This window comes from Lithobates pipiens, unplaced genomic scaffold, assembly GCF_037356315.1.
Source record: "Lithobates pipiens isolate NorthernLeopardFrog02 unplaced genomic scaffold, aLitPip1_a1.2 Scaffold_8, whole genome shotgun sequence".
In the NCBI taxonomy this organism is placed as follows: Eukaryota; Metazoa; Chordata; class Amphibia; order Anura; family Ranidae; genus Lithobates; species Lithobates pipiens.
In genome coordinates, this window is record NW_027507903.1 from 654,099,986 (window position 1) to 654,122,164 (window position 22,179).

Below are 22,179 nucleotides of genomic sequence, written 5' to 3' on the forward strand. Positions count from 1 at the left end.
GTAATGGGCAGGTTAAAACAAACAACAGAAAAAAAGAAAAGAAAGAAAGAAAAAGGACCTTCTCCTTCCCACATAATTACATTCGTGTTGTTCCCAGCTACATAAATTTGCTTATTATCCCCCCAATTGTGATACCTCCTCCCACCTCCTCCCAGGGGGTAAATCCTTAATCTTGTGTATTCATATATTGGTGCACTGTTTCCCAACCTTCCCACCCTATCCCTCCCATTCCCTAAGATTAGAGCCACCCACCTCCCCGCCCTCCCATCTTGCCCTACAGGGCTCCCCCCTAGGGGTTGACCCGTGACCTTCCTATACCCCATCCACCTCTTACTTGCACTATCTCTACTTAGTGCATCAATCAAGAACCAAACCCAAAACGGGGGGCACAAATGCACCCCTCTACACTCACCCATATGCATTAATTTAGCCTCAATCCCTCAAAGTGCAGCCCCTCCGTCCTTTTTTATACATATAATAAACATGCAAATAAATATTGATATCTCTTACCCTGTCTTTACCCCCCTCATCCCCCATACAACAGATTACAAACAATAAAATTATTAAATCATGAAAACCAACTCAATTACATAGGTCTATAATTCTTTTTTGTTTACTTCTAGCCATTGGGCTGCCTCCCTCGGTGTATTAAAAAAAACGTCCTACCGAGTGCTATTACCCTCAGGCGAGCTGGATAGAGGAGAGCGTAATCTAACTTATACTTAATCATACTGCGCTTGACTGGAATAAATTCGGCTCTTCGTTTCTGGAGATCTGGGGAGAAGTCAGGGTATAGAGAGACCCTGGCCCCCTCACATCTGATGTCACCCTTCTCCCTGGCTTCCCGTAATAGTGACACTTTATCATGATAGTTAAGAACTTTGATCAGTATGGGCCTAGGATGGTCCCCCATGTGGCGTACTTTGGCTGGAGTTCGATGTGCACCTTCTATTGCGAATAGGGGACTAAATGCAGTGACCCCAAAGAGATCCCGGAACCACCCCTCTAAAAACCTATTAAATTAGTTCCCTCACATTGCTCGGGGAGACCTATCACCCTAATATTGTTTCTTCGGCTCCTGTTTTCCATCTCATCCAATTTGGCCGCTTGGCTATCAACCGTGTTTTTAAGGGATGCGACTTCTTGCTTCACAGGATTCAGCTCGTCCTCAATCACACCTACACGTTCCTCAAGCTCGGAGGTCCTTAAAATAGTCCTATTTAATTCTTGTCTCATAGATAGTAGCTCCTCTTTAATGGATCTCAACTGGCTATCAAAGCTAGATATTGAGACTTTGCATTCTTTAATCGCATTCGATATGTCCCTTAATGTAGGCTCCCCCTCCAGCGTATCGGGTGTAGTTGTATTATTACTGGCTGACTTATCAACCGCTTCTGTGTTTGCATTGGCCATTGCAGTTTTTCCTCCCCCTGATCCCTTAATACCTCCAGGTTTAGAAACCAATGGGGTGGGTGGATTAGTCACATGTCCTTGGCTCTTCCTGTCTCCAGATGAGTTTTTAGAATCTTTATTCTGTAGAACATTCTGTTGGCTACTTATCTTTGGGGGTGAAGCAAGGCTGTGCGTATCGTTCTAGTTTTGCGGCCGCAGTCAGAGCCATATGATTGGCTTTATCCTTAGCCGAGCGAGTAGTCTGAGACCCCTCCGAAGGAGGTTGCTCTTCAGGAGATCTTTTCCTGGACATAATTAGCTTTGGATAAGGACCAGGGTTGTTACTGCTAGGGCTTCAGCAGACCACCGTATCGCTCCCACCCAAAATTTCCAGGAGTAACCTACTCTTAGGAGGATGGAGGCAAAAAGTGATAAGCTAAGGGGTATCTCCCCAAAGCTAAAAACTTCTCGGCACTACTTGATCGCAATGTAAACAGAATATGAAGCACCTATATAGGACGCCCCATATGCGATCCAAACTTGAATTTTGTAGAGCAAAACGGAGGGGAATAGCAATACGAAGGTACAACACTACAAGCAAATGTGCAGAGGAATAAACACTTCGTAAAAAATAGATAAATAATCTCCAGACACTTTAACCCCTGACATGGTATCTCAAAGAGCAGAAAAGGATATATGCGATAATTATAAGCAAGCCAGTATTATAGACACAAAGCAATCAAGTAAGGCGGTGCAATGAGCCAGCATTGAAATCTACGCCCACGGTCTATTTGATGCCACTCTCCTATGTATTATTTAATCCGTTAAATGAATTAAGTCAGAGCGACAAGTCCCGTCCAAATATAGCAAGTTCGAGACCGCAACAGTTCAGGGGGTTTTCTGTGGACAGTCCTCAGCTCAGCATAGACCTATAGCGCCAGCAGATCTAATTGCAAAAAGTTGTTACCTCTACAACGTAAGACTTGGGAGCGTGAGGAGACCTCCTCTCATAGTAGCAGCAACAAGCGATGTAACTAAGGCGCTCGAGATCTCGTGTTATCCTCTGCGAGACTCACGGCTTCCTCTGCACCAATACCTTACCACGCCAGTGAGGCTGACACCGACCCGACAGCTCCCGGAGCCCAGACAGCAGCGGAGCACGACGAGACGAGCGACACCCGCTCAGGCAGGGGGGCCACCCTGAAGCAAGGTGAGAAGCTACTCCTCCAATCTCCAGCAGCCCAGGTGGTGAGGGGGCAAAGCGGCTAGCTCAAGTCAGAGCAGGGTGGAGAGGGGGAGAGCTACACCATGCTCTCACTCCTCACTCATTCACACTCCCACTCACGTCCGATCACGCCCCCCACAGATGTCTCGACTTGCACATTATTAATGTGCTTTGCTGTTCCATATTTCCATGGCTGTATTTCCTATGCAGATGCATATTTTCTCTATGTATAACAAGGACAGCCAGTGGCCTTGCTGAGGAATAGTGAAGATAAGAGGACTTGTCCATGGATGGAGTGCAAGAAGAGAGCCCAGATTTTCCCCTCTCCTGTCCACCAATAACTAGATCCCGGTGATCTGATAGGAACCCATCTGGGAAATATTGATCCAGCTGACACCATAGACTCCCCTTTGTGACAAGTCCTCATTCAGTGACCCATTAGCATCAGGTGGAATCATTGGCTCTAGGTGGGCCCCTGGCTGGTGTGCTGCATCTATCCGGGGGCCCTAGCTGTTCTGATGACCCTTCTGTGTTACCATTGAAATCTCTCTGTCAAGGAAAACAAAATCTGTATTTATTTCATCTTCTTTGAGGGACCCAGGAATTATGAGACTTTCGGGTTATACTGCCTCCTACAGGAAGAATGGGACACTGGCAAACAAAAACTGTGGGCCCAGTATAGCCCCTCCTACTCCCAGTATGCCTTGGTTTTGTGGGAGTGTCCAGGAGAAGGGTTGCCTTTTCTCTGTGTATTTTTATAATAATAAAATATGAATTTTGGGATACAGTTTGGCCGTGTGCTGACATTGTGTACAGATGGAAATCTCAGGTGGACCGTCATGGGGGAATAGAAAAGGGTCTTCACCAATCACAAGATTGGAGGAGCACAACTTTCTACAATGTCTTTGTATGATGGTGGAATAGCACTGGGAACACCTAAGCTCATTAGGGGGGGCAGCACATACTTCTGCCTCCACCTGAGGAGATCACACCCCACCCAATACACCCCCTCTACCTAAGGAGACCCTTACACCACCCAATACCATCCCCTACATCTATTAAGACCCCACCTCACCTAATATCATTCCCTTGACCTGAGGATACCCCACCTCACACAATACCACCCCCCCCTTGTGTATGATATCCGTCAGTCTCTTATTCCAACTGCACACAGCACAGACACCTCTTCCCTATTCCTACCTATAGCATTGCCTGCAGCTCTGACAGACTCATATTTCCATAGAAGGGAAATGTGCTTCACCAGAGACCTCAGGAGATTCCTGCTTCTCCTGTCTGCACCTACCTTCTTCCTAGCCATAGCAAGTTGTGATTGGACTGGGCTGTAATTTCTTCACCTACCACTAGGTGTCCTCAATGCTCCACCTGCACCCCCTGCATTCTGTGCATCTAACATGGGGCTAATATATCGGAAACATGACATAAAATGTGTACCATAAAATACATGCATATTTTCAAACAGTATATGGAAGGAACATATTATGTGGTAAATATAGAGAGAGGGCAGGGAGAGTGCAAGGAAAGGAAAGAATGCAGAGAGGGGGAAGGGAGAGGTGAGAGCACAGAGAGAGATGAGAGAGAGGGAGAGATGAAAGAGGGGGAAGGGAGAGGTGAGAGAGGGGAAAGGGAGAGGTGAGAGAGGGGGAAGGGAGAGGTGAGAGAAGGGGAAGGGAGAGGTGAGAGAGAGAGAATGGGGAGGTTAGAGAGAGAAAGGGAGAGATGAGAGGGAGAAGGGAGAGGTGAGAGGGGGAAGGGAGAGGTGAGAGGGGGAAGGGAGAGGTGAGAGGAGGAAGGGAGAGGTGAGAGGAGGGAGGGAAGGGAGAGGAGGGAGGGAAGGGAGAGAAGAGAGGGAGGAAAGGAAGGGAGAAGGGAGAGGAGAGAGGGGGAAGGGAGAGGTGAGAGAAGGGAGAGGTGAGAGGGGGAGGGGAGAGGAGAGAGGGGGGGCTAGAGGTGAGAGGGGAGAAGGGAGAGGTGAGAGAGGGGGAAGGGAGAGGAGAGAGAGGGGAAAGGGAGAGGAGAGAGAGGGGGAAGGGAGAGGTAAGAGGGGGAAGGGAGAGGTAAGAGGGGGAAGGGAGAGGAGAGGGGGGAGGGGAGAGGTGAGAGGGGGAGGGGAGAGGAGAGAGGGGGGGCTAGAGGTGAGAGGGGAGAAGGGAGAGGTGAGAGAGGGGGAAGGGAGAGGAGAGAGAGGGGAAAGGGAGAGGAGAGAGAGGGGGAAGGGAGAGGTAAGAGGGGGAAGGGAGAGGTAAGAGGGGGAAGGGAGAGGTAAGAGGGGGAAGGGAGAGGTAAGAGGGGGAGGGGAGAGGTGAGAGGGTATCAGCTGTGGAGAACAAGCTGAGAAGTTGGTAATAATCACAGAATCACAGATTAAGGTTTATAAAATATACAAAACTTTATTGATGATTAAAAAATCTCAATGGGGTAAATCTATAGAGAATAACACCTTTCAATAATTAGGTAATAATATTGGTAGCCCAATAATTAATCGGGATAATCGCGTCCCTTTGGGTGATGATCCATGACATGAAATCCTCCAGGGAATAATACATGATCCTCATATACAATATATCAGACATGAAATATAATCAGAACAATCGATGGATAAATCCATTTAGATGATATAATAAAAATTGCAGCAAGTTGTCAGTGAAAGGCGAAGCAGCTGAATGGATCTCTAGGCATTTAATACGCTTTTTTTTTCGTTTCTCGGTCCAGCCTCCAGGGACACAACATAAATACTTATTTTCTAACAGATTTTTGTTTTTTGATTATATGTAATTTCCTTATTATGTTATAGGCCTTAGTATTTGGCCAATTTGTTGTTTTGCTACTCTATATTTTTTTTTCTTCCTTTCCTTCTTCCCGCCCTTCCCGTTTCTCCCTTCTCCCTCTCTGTTCCTCTTCTCCCATTTTAAGCCATGTTGGCTTTTAATGGTGATGCATGGGATGGTTTAATGGATAAAGTTCAACAATCACAAAAAACAAGTGAACTGCCCGAAAAAGATTTGGATCAAGCTTTTCTACGCTTACAACGTATGTTGGAGCGAAAATCTAGAATCTTCTGGCATAGAAGGTTCTTCTTAAAATATATTGAAAATAAAATTGTCCCATGGGGACTGAGGATTCAGATATTTCCCAATCTGAAAAAAATTGATGACATAGTCAAGCTAAAATGGGAAGAGAACCTCCAATCTTGTTCATTTCAAATGACATCACTACTCTGTATTCAATATGAGCATGAGCTTTCTTTGTTGGACTTGTCCATTACACAATGGTATGATGATATTGCTTCCGGTGCTTCTACACCCAAATTCAAGAAAAGAGAACAGGAACTCCTTAAGCATGTAGAAAAATACACTTTAGATATAATTCGATCTAAAAAGAACATATTCACATGAGACAACAATGCACATGTAAATGGTTTTGCCTATAAGTGGACCTCTAACAGACAAAATAAATTGTTTAAAACTTCACGCCAACAAAACACCACAAATGTTGATGATGTGTCCAATTTATCTCCATCTTCTTCTCTTTCATCTAGTCAATCTACTGTTTATCGTGATCTGTCGGATGATAGACTCCCTAAGAAGGACAATTCTTTGGAAACACTTCACCATCAACTCGGCACTCTGGTATCACATCGCTCACAACCGATTGTTCCCAAACAGACTTATTCACGCTCCACTACTATGTTTCATCACCCTACACCCTCTTTTTCTCGTGGGTCTCTTCCCACTCAGCACAATACTGCTAGCACTGCTATCACCACTTCTACCACTTCCGCACCGGGTACCGCTACGGTAAGTCATTTAGATAACATTATTATTTCACCCTCAGGCACCCCCCTAGCGGCTGACCTCCGTCTAGCCCCTATTTTTTTAGGGAAGGAATCACCACAACCCATCATGTAAAAACAGATTCTACCACCATTTCTGATACCCTTTCTGATTCAGAATTATCTATAACTAATCTGTCTTCTCATGTCCTTACTGAATCTGAAACTGAAGTGCTTAAACTAGGTCTCATTTTTTCCCGGATTTAGACACAGATAAATTTCACCTTATAAAAGATGTACATTTGTTTGCTCGTAGACTTTTATCTAAAACCATCTTTGACAAACCCAATACTCAATCGGCCGCATCTGTGCCGCTGGCAGATATTAAATACAACATTGTGGAACAACAAGCCTTGGAGGATCTGATGGGACTCTGGCAGGAGGGACATGACATATGTGACGACCAGTGTGCCCACTGGGTTTGTCTATCGTTAGCATGACTTTCCCCCTCCCCAGACCTTCAGACCTAAATCTACCCTGTTTCCTTATTTAAATTCAAACCCTAACATATGGACCTTCACACAACAAGTGTGTAGAGTCATCAAAAATTTCACTTTTACTTCTATGCAATTCTCTAATCTAACCCTGCAGAAAAAAAAGGCACTCAAATCTTTAAAAACAAATTCCAATTTAATAATCAAACCAGCTGATAATGGCGGTAATCTTGTTCTTATGGATACCTCTCAATATATCACTGTGTCTAAATATCCTGAAAAATCAAGATTGATATCGACCGATCTCGATTACTCTCATTGAAAATTTCAGTAACAAATATCGTTTAATTATTTTTAAGGCCTACCAGACTGGCACTATTGATAAGAACACTCTGAGTTTTCTTAACACTAAAGACCCAAAAAATCCCTACTTTTTGTGCCCTCCCAAAAGTGCATGAGTCTATGATGGAACCCCCTGGACGCCCGATAATATCGGGTTGTTCCAGTCTTACTGAAAATGTGAGCTCATTGATTGACAATTATCTTCAGCCTCATGTGACTTCCCTTTTTTCTTATGTTAAAGACACTATAGACTTCTTAAGCATTATTGACGGTATTTTTTTTTGCCACAGAACTCTTGGTTGGTTGCTATCGACATTGAATGTCTGTACAACTCAATCCCCCATGACAGGGGTGTTGGGGTGGTAAGAACATATTTAAATGAAAGAGGCTCCAAATTTTCACACTACAATGACTTTATCATTGAACTACTGGATTATATCTTGAAACATAACGTGTTTCAGTTCAACCAGACCCACTACCTCCAGGTGCGGGGGGTTGCGATGGGGACCAAATTTGCCCCATCGTATGCCAACCTGTACCTGGGGAGTGGGAAAAAAATATATTTTCACGTGAAGATTTAACCCCTTATCTGGACAAGATCAGTGCCTGGCACAGTTATATTGACGATATCCTGATCTTTTGGACAGGAACAGAAAGTGAACTGAAAGTATTCTTTAATTTAATCTCTAATAATGATTTCAACCTCAAATTTACTTTACAGTACAGTCAAACAGTGATCAATTTTTTTGGATCTCCAGTTACAGATAAAATCCAGATGGCAGTCTCGACTCCTCTTTATTTAGAAAGCCCACAGCTGGTAACACCATTGTCTATGCTAAAAGTTCTTATCCTGCTCCATTATTGTGCAGTATACCACACAGTCAGTATCTGCCAAGAAAAATTGTAGTAAAAATTCAGATTTTCAGACAGCAGCCAATGACCTTTATGATAGACTACGAACTCGTGGATACAGTCATGACTGTTTGAAAAGAGCATACAATCGTGTGAAAATTAAGGACAGAAATGCCCTAGTCTTTTCGTCCAAACCTCCTAAAAAAATTGACACAGTCCGAGTAGTAACTCAGTACTCCAACCAACACGACAAATTTAGAAAAATTCTTGGCCAATTCTGGCTGCTTTTACAGGCTGATCCCATTGTGACTAAATATATGAGTGATTATCCAGAAATTACCTTCAAAGGGGCTCCCTCGCTTAGGGACAAATTAGTGCGCAGTCACTTTTCTTGTTCAGATCCTATGGTCAATTTTTTAAAAACTGGTACATTTTCATGTGGACATTGCGATGTCTGTCATTATATTTACAATACTCCTAAAATCAAAGTATCCAATGGTAATTGGCACTCCTTTAGATCATATGTAACTTGTCAAACTCCGGGTGTTGTCTACCTGGCCTACTGCTCCTGCGGGGGCTTCTATGTGGGTAAAACCAAAAGACCCTTTTTTAAACGGATAAGGGATCATATAAAACCCATCTTAAACAAAAAGATGACTACAACTATCAGTAGACATGTCGGTTTAAATCATGCTTTTGACTCTAATTTTGTTCGTTTTTTTGCTCTTGAACACGTTCCCTTTGACTCAAGAGGGGGCAGTGTGGATAAAACACTGCTCCAGCTTTGAGGCACGTTGGATTTTTACCCTTAAGGCCACTATTTTTCCTGGATTTAATGAAAATCTGAGCTATCGATCGTTTTTATGATCATATTCAAACTGGCCCATGTTCCTTTGATATCCGTGCACACTTGAGATGTGTCTAATTAGTACAGTTGTTGGGAGTGGAGTGCACGGGTTGGGGTTTAATTCCCCTTGTTTTTTTTGTTCTTCTTCCCTTCTCTTCCCTTTTTTTACATTGTATACTTTAGCCATATAATTTCGTCATGTGACTTATTCATGAATAAGTCACATGACGAAACATGTCGGGGGCGTGGCTATCTGGCAACTATTGATTGAACCTACTCTGCAAACAAGGCGAAAGTGTGTGTGCCTCTGACACGAGGAATAGGACTGGAGGGAGAGTGTCAATGGGAGTCTGGCTGTAGGGTACCATACAGCAGGAGGAGGGGTGAGAGATTTCACTGACACTGTTACTGCAACCAGTTTCTACTATAACCACCAATGCCTTAAGAGTGAAGTTTTGCTGATGTGAAGTATTGCAGTGATTTTGGAGTGCTTGTTACAAGTTTTTTACATGTGAGTGCATTACTCAGTGGCTTTTAAGTGTGCTATTAAAGTTGTTTTATAGTATTACACCATGGGAAGCCTATGTTTTTCTTTTTGAGGAATTTGGGGAAATATTCCTATTGGAATCTGCAAAGAGGAATGAATACTCCCTGAATATTGTGTGCTGGACATCTGTGATCCTCAATTAATTAATTTGCAACGCTTGTTGAGCCTGGTGCGAGAGTGCTAGGCATTCCATCTGGTGAGTGCTCCATCTATAGGGGGTCACTGTTGGTGTGGTGAAGGATTTTTTATCATCTGGGGACACTCATAAGAAAGTACATAGGAGAAGGATGTGCTGATTGTTGACTCACCACTGCCTATTGGTTTTCTTTGGGACACTTGTATTTTGAGGACTTGTTTCTCTATTTTTTAGAAAATAATTGTTATTTTTGAGACACAAATAATATTTTTTCTTTCACGCTAAAAAACATATGTAAATTTTTGGGACACCTATTTGCATAGTATTTTTTGGTCACACTGTGTTTTTCAAGGGATATGGACACAATGGAATGTACTATTTAACAGTATTTATTTTTAGCATATACACTTATTGAGTGATTTAAGGTTATTTGATTTTGTGATTTATATGCTTGTATTTTTTTCTGTTTTTTACACATACATATATTTTGTTTGAGAGAAATTAAACAAAAATTGGAAAGTTCCTTCTGTATACCGCCACCAGATACGTTTGGAGGTGTCTACAGGGGGACCGACCTTATATATCTAGCGCCACAAGGTAATAGTAATTTGACACAGTGAAGGTGTGAGGTTATATTTTCCTTCTGATTGATTAAGCGATTTATACACAAGTGGCAGCTGGGGGAGGGTGGGGGCCGGCGCAGTGTTGACACACATAGGTGGCGATATTTGAGGTGTGTATATTTACTGTATTTACTATTTTTTTTTCTTGTTTGATGTTTTATTAGCCTACACACCCCCTGAAGAAGCTACCTGGTGAAACATGTCGGGATAAGTGTGTATGGACTTTCTTGGCTGTATTGGACCCTTGAGCTATCAAATAAGCCGTCAAATTGTTTTTAATTTTTGTACTTGAATAAAATTTGTATTTTTTTAATTATGACACTGTTTATTCATAATATTTGACTAAGTCATTATAGTATTCTTAGAGGCATCGTGAAAATCCCTACTCTCTTCCTTGTACTATTATAATACTTTTCTCTGGGATGTGGTACCAATAAAACATTGGGTGTTCCCTGGCCTCTGGACCAATCATAAATTTTGTTATATAGAGAATAACACCTTCCAATAATTAGGTAATAATATTGGTAGCCCAATAATCAATCGGGATAATCGCGTCCCTTTGGGTAATGATCCATGACATGAAATCCTCTGGGGAATAATACATGATCCTCATATACAATATATCAGACATGAAATGTAATCAGAACAATCGGTGGATAAATCCATTTAGATGATATAATAAAAATTGCAGCAAGTTGTCAGTGAAAGGCGAAGCAGCTGAACGGACTCGGCACAATGAAATCTTAGTAGCCATGTTGGCAGAGAGTCATGCAGAGCAGAGATGGGGGAGTTGGCAGAAGTAAAGATGAACTTCAAGAAATGGGATGACTTGGCTAAGCTTGTCATTCAGGGGGATAAAGTTCTGGTTGTTGGAAGAAAAACTCTGATATAAGGCAGCAGAGAGCCGGCTATGAGATCTCCGTCTCTCCTTGGGATTGCTGATGGATCGGGTTCTGTTCTTATACAATATAATGTAATATAATAGTATAGTAGTATAATAGTATAATATCTTATACAAGATAATGTCAGCAACATGGAGAAAGACATTGCAGAGAGAGACACTGGGAGCCGGGAATGCCGTATATGTTAGATAGAGCTGCATCACTTTATTACATCCAAGGAGAGGAGAGAATGTAGGAAAAAGAGAGAAAATGCAATAGGAGAGTGCAGGAAGAGGAGGATGGAGAGGAGTATAGAGAGTAGTATGTAGGGTGGAGGATGAAGAGGAGTATAGAGGATGGAGAGGAGTATGGAGGATGGGGAGGAGGATGGAGAGGAGTATGGAGGATGGAGAGAAGGATGGAGAGGAGTATGGAGGATGGAGAGGAGGATGAAGATGAGGAGTATGGTGGATCGAGAGGAGGAGTATGGAGGATGGAGAGCAGTATGGAGGATGGAGAGGAGAATGGAGGGGAGAATGGAGGATAGAGAGTAGTAGGACAGCAGTAAGAGGAAGATGCTGTCTCTTTGTCTGTATTAGTGATTGTTCCAGTCAGCTTCTATCAATGAGAAACTTTTTTCCCGCCATAAAATGAGTCCTAATAATGAGTGGGATCCTCATCATCATAGTAAGTATTGATAATATTGGCAAGTGTGGAATCCTACAGAGGGGAGAAGAGGGAATTCACAATGGGAGCTGACCATTATATCCATGAAGAGTAGAAGACTTTCCTTTAGAGGGTTGCAGAGAAATCCGAGGTGTCAGCGAGGACATCCTCTATACATGGAAGAGGTCCAAAAGACCCAGCACCGGGATACAATCACCAGACAAATGTTTGTCCATCTACAAGAGATAATTGTACAATTACATTGTATACATTCCATGAAATGTTTTATCAATACATATATATGTGAATGTGATGTGTATATCATTCCATTTTACACAGGGACTCGGACAGCAGAATTTATCCAAAAAATCTCTAATCCTGTTCCCAGTGCACTACATTGTGGCCTCATCATACAGGCCAGCCCCCCAGCCATTATTTATAAAATAAATAAATCTTGTAGGAAAGAACAATTTAAATGTGATTTTTTTTTTGTTTATAAATGTCAGTTTTGCTGCAGCAGGTTCTATACATGCAAAAATAACAAAGGTAAGGTGGAGTGGGATTTTGTATGTACCTTGTAACAAATATTATAATAGCCTATGAATAAAATATTAACAAGGTTATAAATAAATATAGATAAATATTTTGATCAATATAGAAGCAGAAAATTTAAGAAATGTATAAAACATTCATAATTACTTAACCGCTTGCCGACCAGCCGCCAGAGTTGTACTGGGGCAACATGGCTCGGCTGCACGAATCGCTGTTATGTTACGTTAGACGGCCACTAGGGGGCCCCGCTCAATCCCTGAGCTGATGCGAGTGCCCGGTGGTCTCTATCACCACCGGGCTCCCGCGATCGCTCAGGGCACATGGAGAACCCAGAACAGTGTGTGTAAACACACAGTTTTCGGTTCTCTGAGGGGAGAAACTGACAGATTGTCTGTTCATACAGAGTTCATACAGCGATATGTTAGTTTCCCTGGAGAGTCCAATCCCCCTTCAGTTGAACACAAACTAGGACACACATTAACCCCTTTACTGCCCCCTATTGTTAATTTAAATTGCACTGGTCGCTGTATTAATGCCAATGGTCCCAAAAATGTGTCAAAAGTGTCCGATGTGTCCGCCATAATGTCGCAGTCACAATAAAAATTGCTCATCGCCGTCATTACTAGTAAAAAATAATTATTAAAAATGCCATAAAACTATCACCTATTTTGTAGACGCTTTAAGTACAACCAACAGAAAGCTCTATTTATGGGAAAAAAAGGACGTCAATTTTGTTTAGGAGCCACATCGCACGACCGCACAATTGTTGGTTAAAGTGACGCAGTGCTGAATCGTAAAAAGTGCTCTGGTCTTTGGCCAGCCAAATGGTCCAGGGCTTAAGCAGTTAAATGACATTACAGTACAATATAGAACAGATTAAAGTTCCATTCCATTTATTTATTTGATGTTGTTGGAAGTAGACATGGTCCAATGTCATATTTCTGGATTTTCTACATATCTGTTTTTATTCCCAAAATCAGCCAGGCTTCCATGGTTTTTGAAAGGATGAAGATATTCTCACTCCCTGGAGCACAGGATGCCCCCCCCCCCCCCCAAGTTGAGTTTATAGGCAATTAAGCCTCTAACTGTGCATGACAATTCTGACTCCGATCTGTCTATGAGAATTCCCGATTAACTACTCTGCAAGTGAGCTTCAAAGAGAGCATGACTGGCAGAGATAATTGATGAGTTGAGATACAGAAGATCAAAGACCCAGATATCTATGAAGATTTGACTCTGGTCAGACCGTGGTGATTCATAGACAAACACTGCCCCCTAGTGGACAATACCCCAGGACGGTTAATAATATAACCTGTTGAGGAACGTCCCAGGGATATTCTGATTCATCCAAAATGGAATTGGGCTGGCAATGGGAGGGGTTTGGATGAGGTGTGATTGTAAAAAGGGCAACAGAGAGCAAACAGAGAGCTCTCTCTTTCAACATCTGAAGATCAGCTAAAGAGTCTTTTCTAGAGGATGTGATAAGTATATTCTTGTATTGTGTTCTGATTGTAAGCTTTGTAATATTGTAAAATATTTTAATACTTGTAGGTTAGTTTCCTAATTCTGCTGTTTAGTATATTCCTATTTTCTTGGGAAATAAATGTAACATTGCTTACTAAGCAGATGTGTTTGTTATATTATTGTGCTTATCAGACTCTTATAGACTAGCCAATGTATAGGGATAGGCAAGCTAATACATGTATGCAATTGTTATATAGGATATATTAGATTGTATATTTTTGCATAGATTACTTTGGATTTCAAACAATGTGTCAGAACCAATAAAAGAGCAGAGGGACAAATAGATCAATTAAAACCTGTGGTGCAAGGTTATATTAGTATATTGTTATTTCACCTGAGTAATGTCAATACTGCAGTTAGTCCAATGGGGAGGCAGCCTGATGTGCCCGTGGGTATGACCTCTGCATCCTCACCGGGGAAGAGAAACAGACTTCTATGTAATGGTGGTCATACGATTAATGTTAGAATGGCAAAAAAATAAAAGTGAAAGCAAAAAAGTGAAGGAACTTGTGAATATTGTAGGGTCTTACCTTACACTAACAGGGAACCCTGTGTATGATCTGAGAAGTTAAAAAATATATATGTATATATTTGTAAAAGAAGATAGGTTTAATGACTGTGGGTATAAGCCAAGTTACCCTTGGGTTTCAGTGTTAATCCCAATGGATGGCATTATAAGGGAAAACCATAGAAGGACCTACTGAACAGTAATTGGAAAAAAGGGGGGTCTATTAGATCAAATAGTGATGTCATAGTACAATTTGTCCCAGTATGGGGATTATCACCTTAGTTCCCTGTGTGTGTACGTCTCCTTCCAGTGTTTCCACATGTAATTGGACAACTGAATGGAGACCTTCATGAGTTATGGTGTATATATATATATATATATATATATGTATATATACACGTAGGGGAAGGATCCTTGAGGCTACTCACATCACCCAGATCAAGGATTCAAGTGGATTCTGTAGGATCCGGAGGGACGGGAGAGGGCTCATCTTACCATTGACATGCCAGATGAGTCTCACATCACAGCCATGGTGTGTACCTCCTCCGAATCCATCTTTCAGGAGTCCTAGATGGAGTGTGGGTGGTGGCTAAATTGCTTCCAGCTGATTGCTATCAGCAAGGGGGAGGCAGGGCTGTGCCAATGACCGGGGAGAGGATCAGGGCTGGCCTAGCTCTGGAAATTATGTAAACCAGAAAACCGGAAGCGATGTGACCCAGAAGTTGCTTAAGAATGGAGACCAAGAAGGAATGTAAATATGCGCCCAGGTATTGCCTCTGTAGGATTTAGACTTGCGCAGAAAGATTCATTTTAGTGATTCGAATCATTTGGATCAGTTCAGTGAAATGATTTGAATCACTGAATGGACTCACGACTCATTTCCTCCAAGCTAAGATTAAGAATCATAACTTCAGTCCTGTGATGCACTCAGTCAGTACAGTCAGCATATTCGATGTTAAGTAACTTTATTTTGCTGCAAGAACTATTCTATAAACTCTGCAATACAGCAAAAAAAATAAAAACAGATACCTTGAATTATACAAAAATATTGACATAACCAAAAATACAAATTATACCTCGTTCTGGCACACCAAAAACATGAAAAAATAAAGGTTAAAGGGATCCTGACCTGAACATTGAAAAACATTATTATCTGCTCCAATTTTAAGTTCAAATTTAAAAACAAGATTTTTGAAACTTTATTACTGGGAAATTGAGTCCGTCTTTCAGTTATTATTTGCTTGTGATTCCATAGAGACTCATTGTGAGATCTCTAGATGGAGTCATTCATAGATTCAGGAGTCATGCTGCTGGCTCCTACATACACAGCTCATTGTAATATACAGAATGATTGTGTGCTCTGTGATTTAGGCCAGGTTTACACAGTGCTGCGCTCAGTGCGCTGAGCGACATCTGTGCAAAACACATGCGATGTCTGCGCCATGCAAATACAGACATTCAGATTTGTACGGCTGAATTTGCATCACATTCAGCTAGCTGCTGCATAACAATGATATCTCTCTTCAAAGTGAGGACTTATATGGGCATGTGGCAGTCCGGAAGTGGTTAAAGAAGATTGTTTTAAAAAAATGTTTTTCATTGATGTCCCCCAGGGCAGTACCCGGACCCCGTACCCTCTTTATGGCCAATTACTTGCATATAAGCCTTTAAAATGTGGACTTTTGATTTTTCCAGTTCGGGTCATAGAAACTACAATGGGGTTTGCCATTCAGGTCCAAACTTTTGTGATGTTTGAAAGTTCTGCCGTGAACCAAACAAGAGGGTGTTCAGCCCATCACTAGTGACTACATGTAATACTCTGCAGTGGGATGGGTCACACATAATACGCTGCAGTGGGATGGGTGACACGTAATACACTGCAGTGGGATGGGTGACACGTAATGCTCTGCAGTGGGATGGGAATCTTCCTGGAGGGGTGACACGGAATCTTCCTGGGGGGGTGACACAGAATCTTCCTGGGGGGGTGACACAGAATCTTCCTGGGGGGGTGACACAGAATCTTCCTGGGGGGTGAGACAGAATCTTCCTGGGGGGTGAGACAGAATCTTCCTGGGGGGTGAGACAGAATCTTCTGGGGGGGTGACACACAATCTTCTGGGGGGGTGACACACAATCTTCTGGGGGGTGACACACAATGATTGGGGGTGATAGCAAAAATAAAACATTTTTTTCCAATGAAAATTGAGTCAGTAAAATGTATTGTCAGTAAACTTGACACAACAGGACAGTGTCTTGTATGAATAAAGTTTGTTCTAATGTTTGGTCCTTGTGCCGTTGTCACAGAACATCATCCAGTAGCCAATCCACATGCAGCTCTGAAATTGCGGGGGCCGCTGTCACTCAGAGAGGAGGCAGGGCAGGGGCGGGGCTCCAATCCGATGACAGTGGACGCGGAGCTGTAGTGGTGATCTGATGGGCGGTGCAGCCAGTGTGTCACCGCAGGCTTGTAGTACAATAGATGGGAGCGCGCATGCGCGGGTGCCCCCATCAGATCAGTGCTGTGAAGGGGCACCGGTCACACAACACAGGAAGTGGGCAATACTGAGCAGAAATGACGCCATTTAGAAAGGGGAAAGAAGACAAAGATTACTATTACTAGAATTCTATATTTAAGGATCAGAAAGAGAAAATAATAGCTGAGAGTTGATATGACTTTACTCTGATATCATCCATTCCAGACATTCTCTTCATATCAGGATCCGTGTATTACCTGAGAGGGGGAGGGGCTCCATCTTCTTATCTTCATCTCTCTATAAATACTTCCCAGCCTCCTTCATCCCTTCATAGAAGAATAAAATGAGAGTGTTAGAGGAGGAAATGTTGCTGTGATGATGGAAAGGGGGGAGGGGCTCATACTGGGCTCTGTAAGAAATGATGGAAAAGTGAGGGGCCCTCACCATGGCAGGGGCCACACACTCATCTCCATCCAACCACTGGGATAGCAGACTGTATGCTGGGTGTGCTGGGCTGTCATGTGTATAGGCTGAGAACACACATCTGATTGGCTCAGTTATGCTGACGCATTGGATGGACCTCGGGGATGGGGGGGATGATTTTCAGTAAAGGTAAAACCTTGTGGAAGATTGTAGGACCTGACAAAGATTATTATTGGTGGATCTGGTTTTCCCATCCCCCATCTGTAATGATAAAACTTTGGATGAGGAATAAATTCTCCATCATCTGGGAAATCTGTGACTGGCACAGGAAATCTCAATAATCTCTCTCATTATCTGTATAACTACAGAGACCTCCAATGCCTTCTACAGAAATTGTATAGAATGTTTGTCACCCGTCCTTCCATTTTCATTTCAGAGCAGCCCAGGTGTCAGAAGACCTCCCAACAATGTCCCACCTCCATCATCTCACCTCCATCATCTCACCTCCACCATCTCACCTCCCCCATCTCACCTCCCCCATCTCACCTCTACCATCTCACCTCCACCATCTCACCTCCACCATCTCACCTCCACCATCTCACCTCCACCATCTCACCTCCACCATCTCACCTCCACCATCTCATCTCCATCCAATGTTGTCTACATTTTACTATTCACATTCTAATATTTAGTATGTGTGTTTCCTCCAATATAACAGATCTTACCATCTATCCACAGAGAAGCCGGCATTCTGGAGGACCTCACAACTTCGTATCTCTTCTGACGCCAACATCTCATCATCATCATCCAATGTTATATACAGATGGATCAGAGTCCGGTTTGTGGAGATAAAGGAGCAAAGATCATCACAGCACCGTAATGTCCCTTTACAGCCCTCAATCCTGAGGAGGGAGAAGCAGGAAATAGGTGAAATGTTCTTCCAGGGGAGGGGCAGAAATAGACACATTCAATCAATAATCAGTGGGCGGGGTCTTAGAGAATGAATGTTGGGACATTTGGTTGGAATATTGGTGGGACCTCCCCTGTGAAATGGAGGTAAGTTGTCGCCCACATGAAAAGTCTTAGTGTGGAGTTACACTGTTGCGGGTACATTGCAGCGTATGATGAAGGGAGGGGGCTTTTTCAGCCCCCAAAAAGGGGGGGGGTGGGACTTTATATGAAGCACGTGACTGCAAAAAAGTAAATAGGTGATCATAAGGGAATTTTATTAACGTGATCCTAAAGCATACAAATGATAAACACAATTTACATATAATTATGCATAAAATACAAAAATGAGTCATAGGATAGGTAGACATACATCGTAATATTCATATCAATTGTAAAATGATAAACAATAATAACAAGAGATAATAATGGGTAAAGCAATCAATCACTCAATAAAATTTCCCTAGTTCACCAACAATCCGAATGGAGCACAGCAATAATTAAACAGTATAACCTGCAGGACCTAAGGCCTCATTTAGACCTGTGAGGATGAGTAATTAATCATATTGTAGAAAATGTGAAAGGAACACAGCAGATGTTAGCTCTACGCGTTTCGTGGCTTCCATGCCACTCGTCAGGAGCAAGCACATGTAATATCGATAACTGTAAAGATATGAATATGAGCAAGAGCGGGATAAACAAGAGCATGTATAATCAAGGATGAGGTATAAAAACCCCTATAACTACGGTATGTAATTATACTCACTAGAGTTCTATATAATGGTGGTGTAGTGGTGGGGGACCATAAACCATCAGGGGTACCCCCAACCAGGAGCCGCGGCAGGGGGCCCCACAGAGACGAAACGGGCGCCAAACAAGGCTGGCGCGAGAACCGAGGTATATCTAAAAGAAAAGTGGGGTGATGATTAATTCATCAACCTATAATAGTGGTACAAAGGGGTGAAATTAAAAAGCTGAAAAACCGGTTCAGGTGAAACCATCAGTGAAGGTAAGAGGCAAGGTTGCCACTGGGTGAAAAGTGAAAAGGAAAGGGGAATTAAGCGCCCCATAAGTAAGGAGTGGGGTGTTAGGAAGTGAAGATAAAGGACATAGAGCCTAAGCTAAAAGGGAGTGGAAAAGGGGTGACCACACAACACAGAAGGTTGTCAGTAGTGACAAAGAAAAAGAGGTAGGAACCGATTAAAACTGTGAAAATCAAAAAGGCAGTGAGGGGAAGTGAAGAGTTTACCTGACAAGATTTTAAATCCCAGGGAAGGAGAATATAAAAACCCAAGTGTAGTGGTGTCCGGTGTGGGGAATTCCTCGAGTGCCCTAACCGCCCAGAGAGACACCCATATAACGCCAACGCGGAACCGCCCACCAACGTCACGCCGTGTGGCGAGAGGGGGAGAGCGTCGCAAGCATGGCCGGAAATATACGACCAAACGGCACGCTACTGACTCCCCTCAAGCCCACGAGTCTGGAAAACAAACATCAGTGCGCAGCGCCACCGTCAAGGGGACGTCGCACGCATAGCGTAGGTGCGTGACGTTGACGCTCAAAGGCGGAGTATCCACCCACCCCAAGGAACAGAGGTGGGAGGAGACCCAAAATGCACGTCACAGCTCCCGGACAGGGAGAAAAAAACCCGACGGCAAAACAGTCCCACCAACCAACCAACATCGGTAACAGAACACCTAGCTAGTACAGATGATAATGGACATATAAAAATAGATAAGAATATAAAGTAATAAAAAAAATAGTCAAAAAGTTTGAGATAATTAAAAGATATAGACCATAAGTAAATATAAGAACAGGGGAGGATACACAATAGGTCATAGGAGCAGGGGAAGTAATCAAGTTGAACCAATAGAGCAACGACACATGCTTCCATCCCTAATGTATATGCAAAGAGAGAAGGAGGGGTTTTTAGGGACTTTCAGGAAATCATGGCCTGGTAAGGTCACATATTTCCATCCCTAGGGACTTTTATTGAAACCATGGCCCGGTAAGGTCATACATTTCCATCCCAATGTAAATGATGAAGGGAGGGGGCTTTTTCAGCCCCCAAAAAGGGGGGGGGGTGGGACTTTATATGAAGCACGTGACTGCAAAAAAGTAAATAGGTGATCATAAGGGAATTTTATTAACGTGATCCTAAAGCATACAAATGATAAACACAATTTACATATAATTATGCATAAAATACAAAAATGAGTCATAGGATAGGTAGACATACATCGTAATATTCATATCAATTGTAAAATGATAAACAATAATAACAAGAGATAATAATGGGTAAAGCAATCAATCACTCAATAAAATTTCCCTAGTTCACCAACAATCCGAATGGAGCACAGCAATAATTAAACAGTATAACCTGCAGGACCTAAGGCCTCATTTAGACCTGTGAGGATGAGTAATTAATCATATTGTAGAAAATGTGAAAGGAACACGGCAGATGTTAGCTCTACGCGTTTCGTGGCTTCCATGCCACTCGTCAGGAGCAAGCACATGTAATATCGATAACTGTAAAGATATGAATATGAGCAAGAGCGGGATAAACAAGAGCATGTATAATCAAGGATGAGGTATAAAAACCCCTATAACTACGGTATGTAATTATACTCACTAGAGTTCTATATAATGGTGGTGTAGTGGTGGGGGACCATAAACCATCAGGGGTACCCCCAACCAGGAGCCGCGGCAGGGGGCCCCACAGAGACGAAACGGGCGCCAAACAAGGCTGGCGCGAGAACCGAGGTATATCTAAAAGAAAAGTGGGGTGATGATTAATTCATCAACCTATAATAGTGGTACAAAGGGGTGAAATTAAAAAGCTGAAAAACCGGTTCAGGTGAAACCATCAGTGAAGGTAAGAGGCAAGGTTGCCACTGGGTGAAAAGTGAAAAGGAAAGGGGAATTAAGCGCCCCATAAGTAAGGAGTGGGGTGTTAGGAAGTGAAGATAAAGGACATAGAGCCTAAGCTAAAAGGGAGTGGAAAAGGGGTGACCAGACAACACAGAAGGTTGTCAGTAGTGACAAAGAAAAAGAGGTAGGAACCGATTAAAACTGTGAAAATCAAAAAGGCAGTGAGGGGAAGTGAAGAGTTTACCTGACAAGATTTTAAATCCCAGGGAAGGAGAATATAAAAACCCAAGTGTAGTGGTGTCCGGTGTGGGGAATTCCTCGAGTGCCCTAACCGCCCAGAGAGACACCCATATAACGCCAACGCGGAACCGCCCACCAACGTCACGCCGTGTGGCGAGAGGGGGAGAGCGTCGCAAGCATGGCCGGAAATATACGACCAAACGGCACGCTACTGACTCCCCTCAAGCCCACGAGTCTGGAAAACAAACATCAGTGCGCAGCGCCACCGTCAAGGGGACGTCGCACGCATAGCGTAGGTGCGTGACGTTGACGCTCAAAGGCGGAGTATCCACCCACCCCAAGGAACAGAGGTGGGAGGAGACCCAAAATGCACGTCACAGCTCCCGGACAGGGAGAAAAAAACCCGACGGCAAAACAGTCCCACCAACCAACCAACATCGGTAACAGAACACCTAGCTAGTACAGATGATAATGGACATATAAAAATAGATAAGAATATAAAGTAATAAAAAAAATAGTCAAAAAGTTTGAGATAATTAAAAGATATAGACCATAAGTAAATATAAGAACAGGGGAGGATACACAATAGGTCATAGGAGCAGGGGAAGTAATCAAGTTGAACCAATAGAGCAACGACACATGCTTCCATCCCTAATGTATATGCAAAGAGAGAAGGAGGGGTTTTTAGGGACTTTCAGGAAATCATGGCCTGGTAAGGTCACATATTTCCATCCCTAGGGACTTTTATTGAAACCATGGCCCGGTAAGGTCATACATTTCCATCCCAATGTAAATGATGAAGGGAGGGGGCTTTTTCAGCCCCCAAAAAGGGGGGGGGGTGGGA

The 22,179-nt window shown here is 42.9% G+C and overlaps 1 protein-coding gene across 2 annotated transcripts in view; it reads right to left on the bottom strand.

The window, feature by feature from the left end:
* Positions 1–4,999: 4,999 nt before the first annotated feature.
* The window catches only part of LOC143961722 (NACHT, LRR and PYD domains-containing protein 12-like), a 164,480-nt gene continuing 147,300 nt past the window's right edge, over positions 5,000–22,179 (bottom strand). The window contains exons 9-11 of one of the 2 annotated variants that reach the window (XM_077471051.1): positions 18,002–18,178; positions 17,111–17,179; positions 5,000–12,031 (exon numbers count right to left, since the gene is read on the bottom strand). In XM_077471051.1, the coding sequence (XP_077327177.1) occupies positions 17,143–17,179; positions 18,002–18,178 (214 nt within the window). In that variant the 3' untranslated portion in view covers positions 5,000–12,031; positions 17,111–17,142. Of the gene's footprint in view, positions 12,032–15,327; positions 16,942–17,110; positions 17,180–18,001; positions 18,179–22,179 lie in introns of those variants that run through there. The other variant, XM_077471052.1, reaches the window with a different exon arrangement.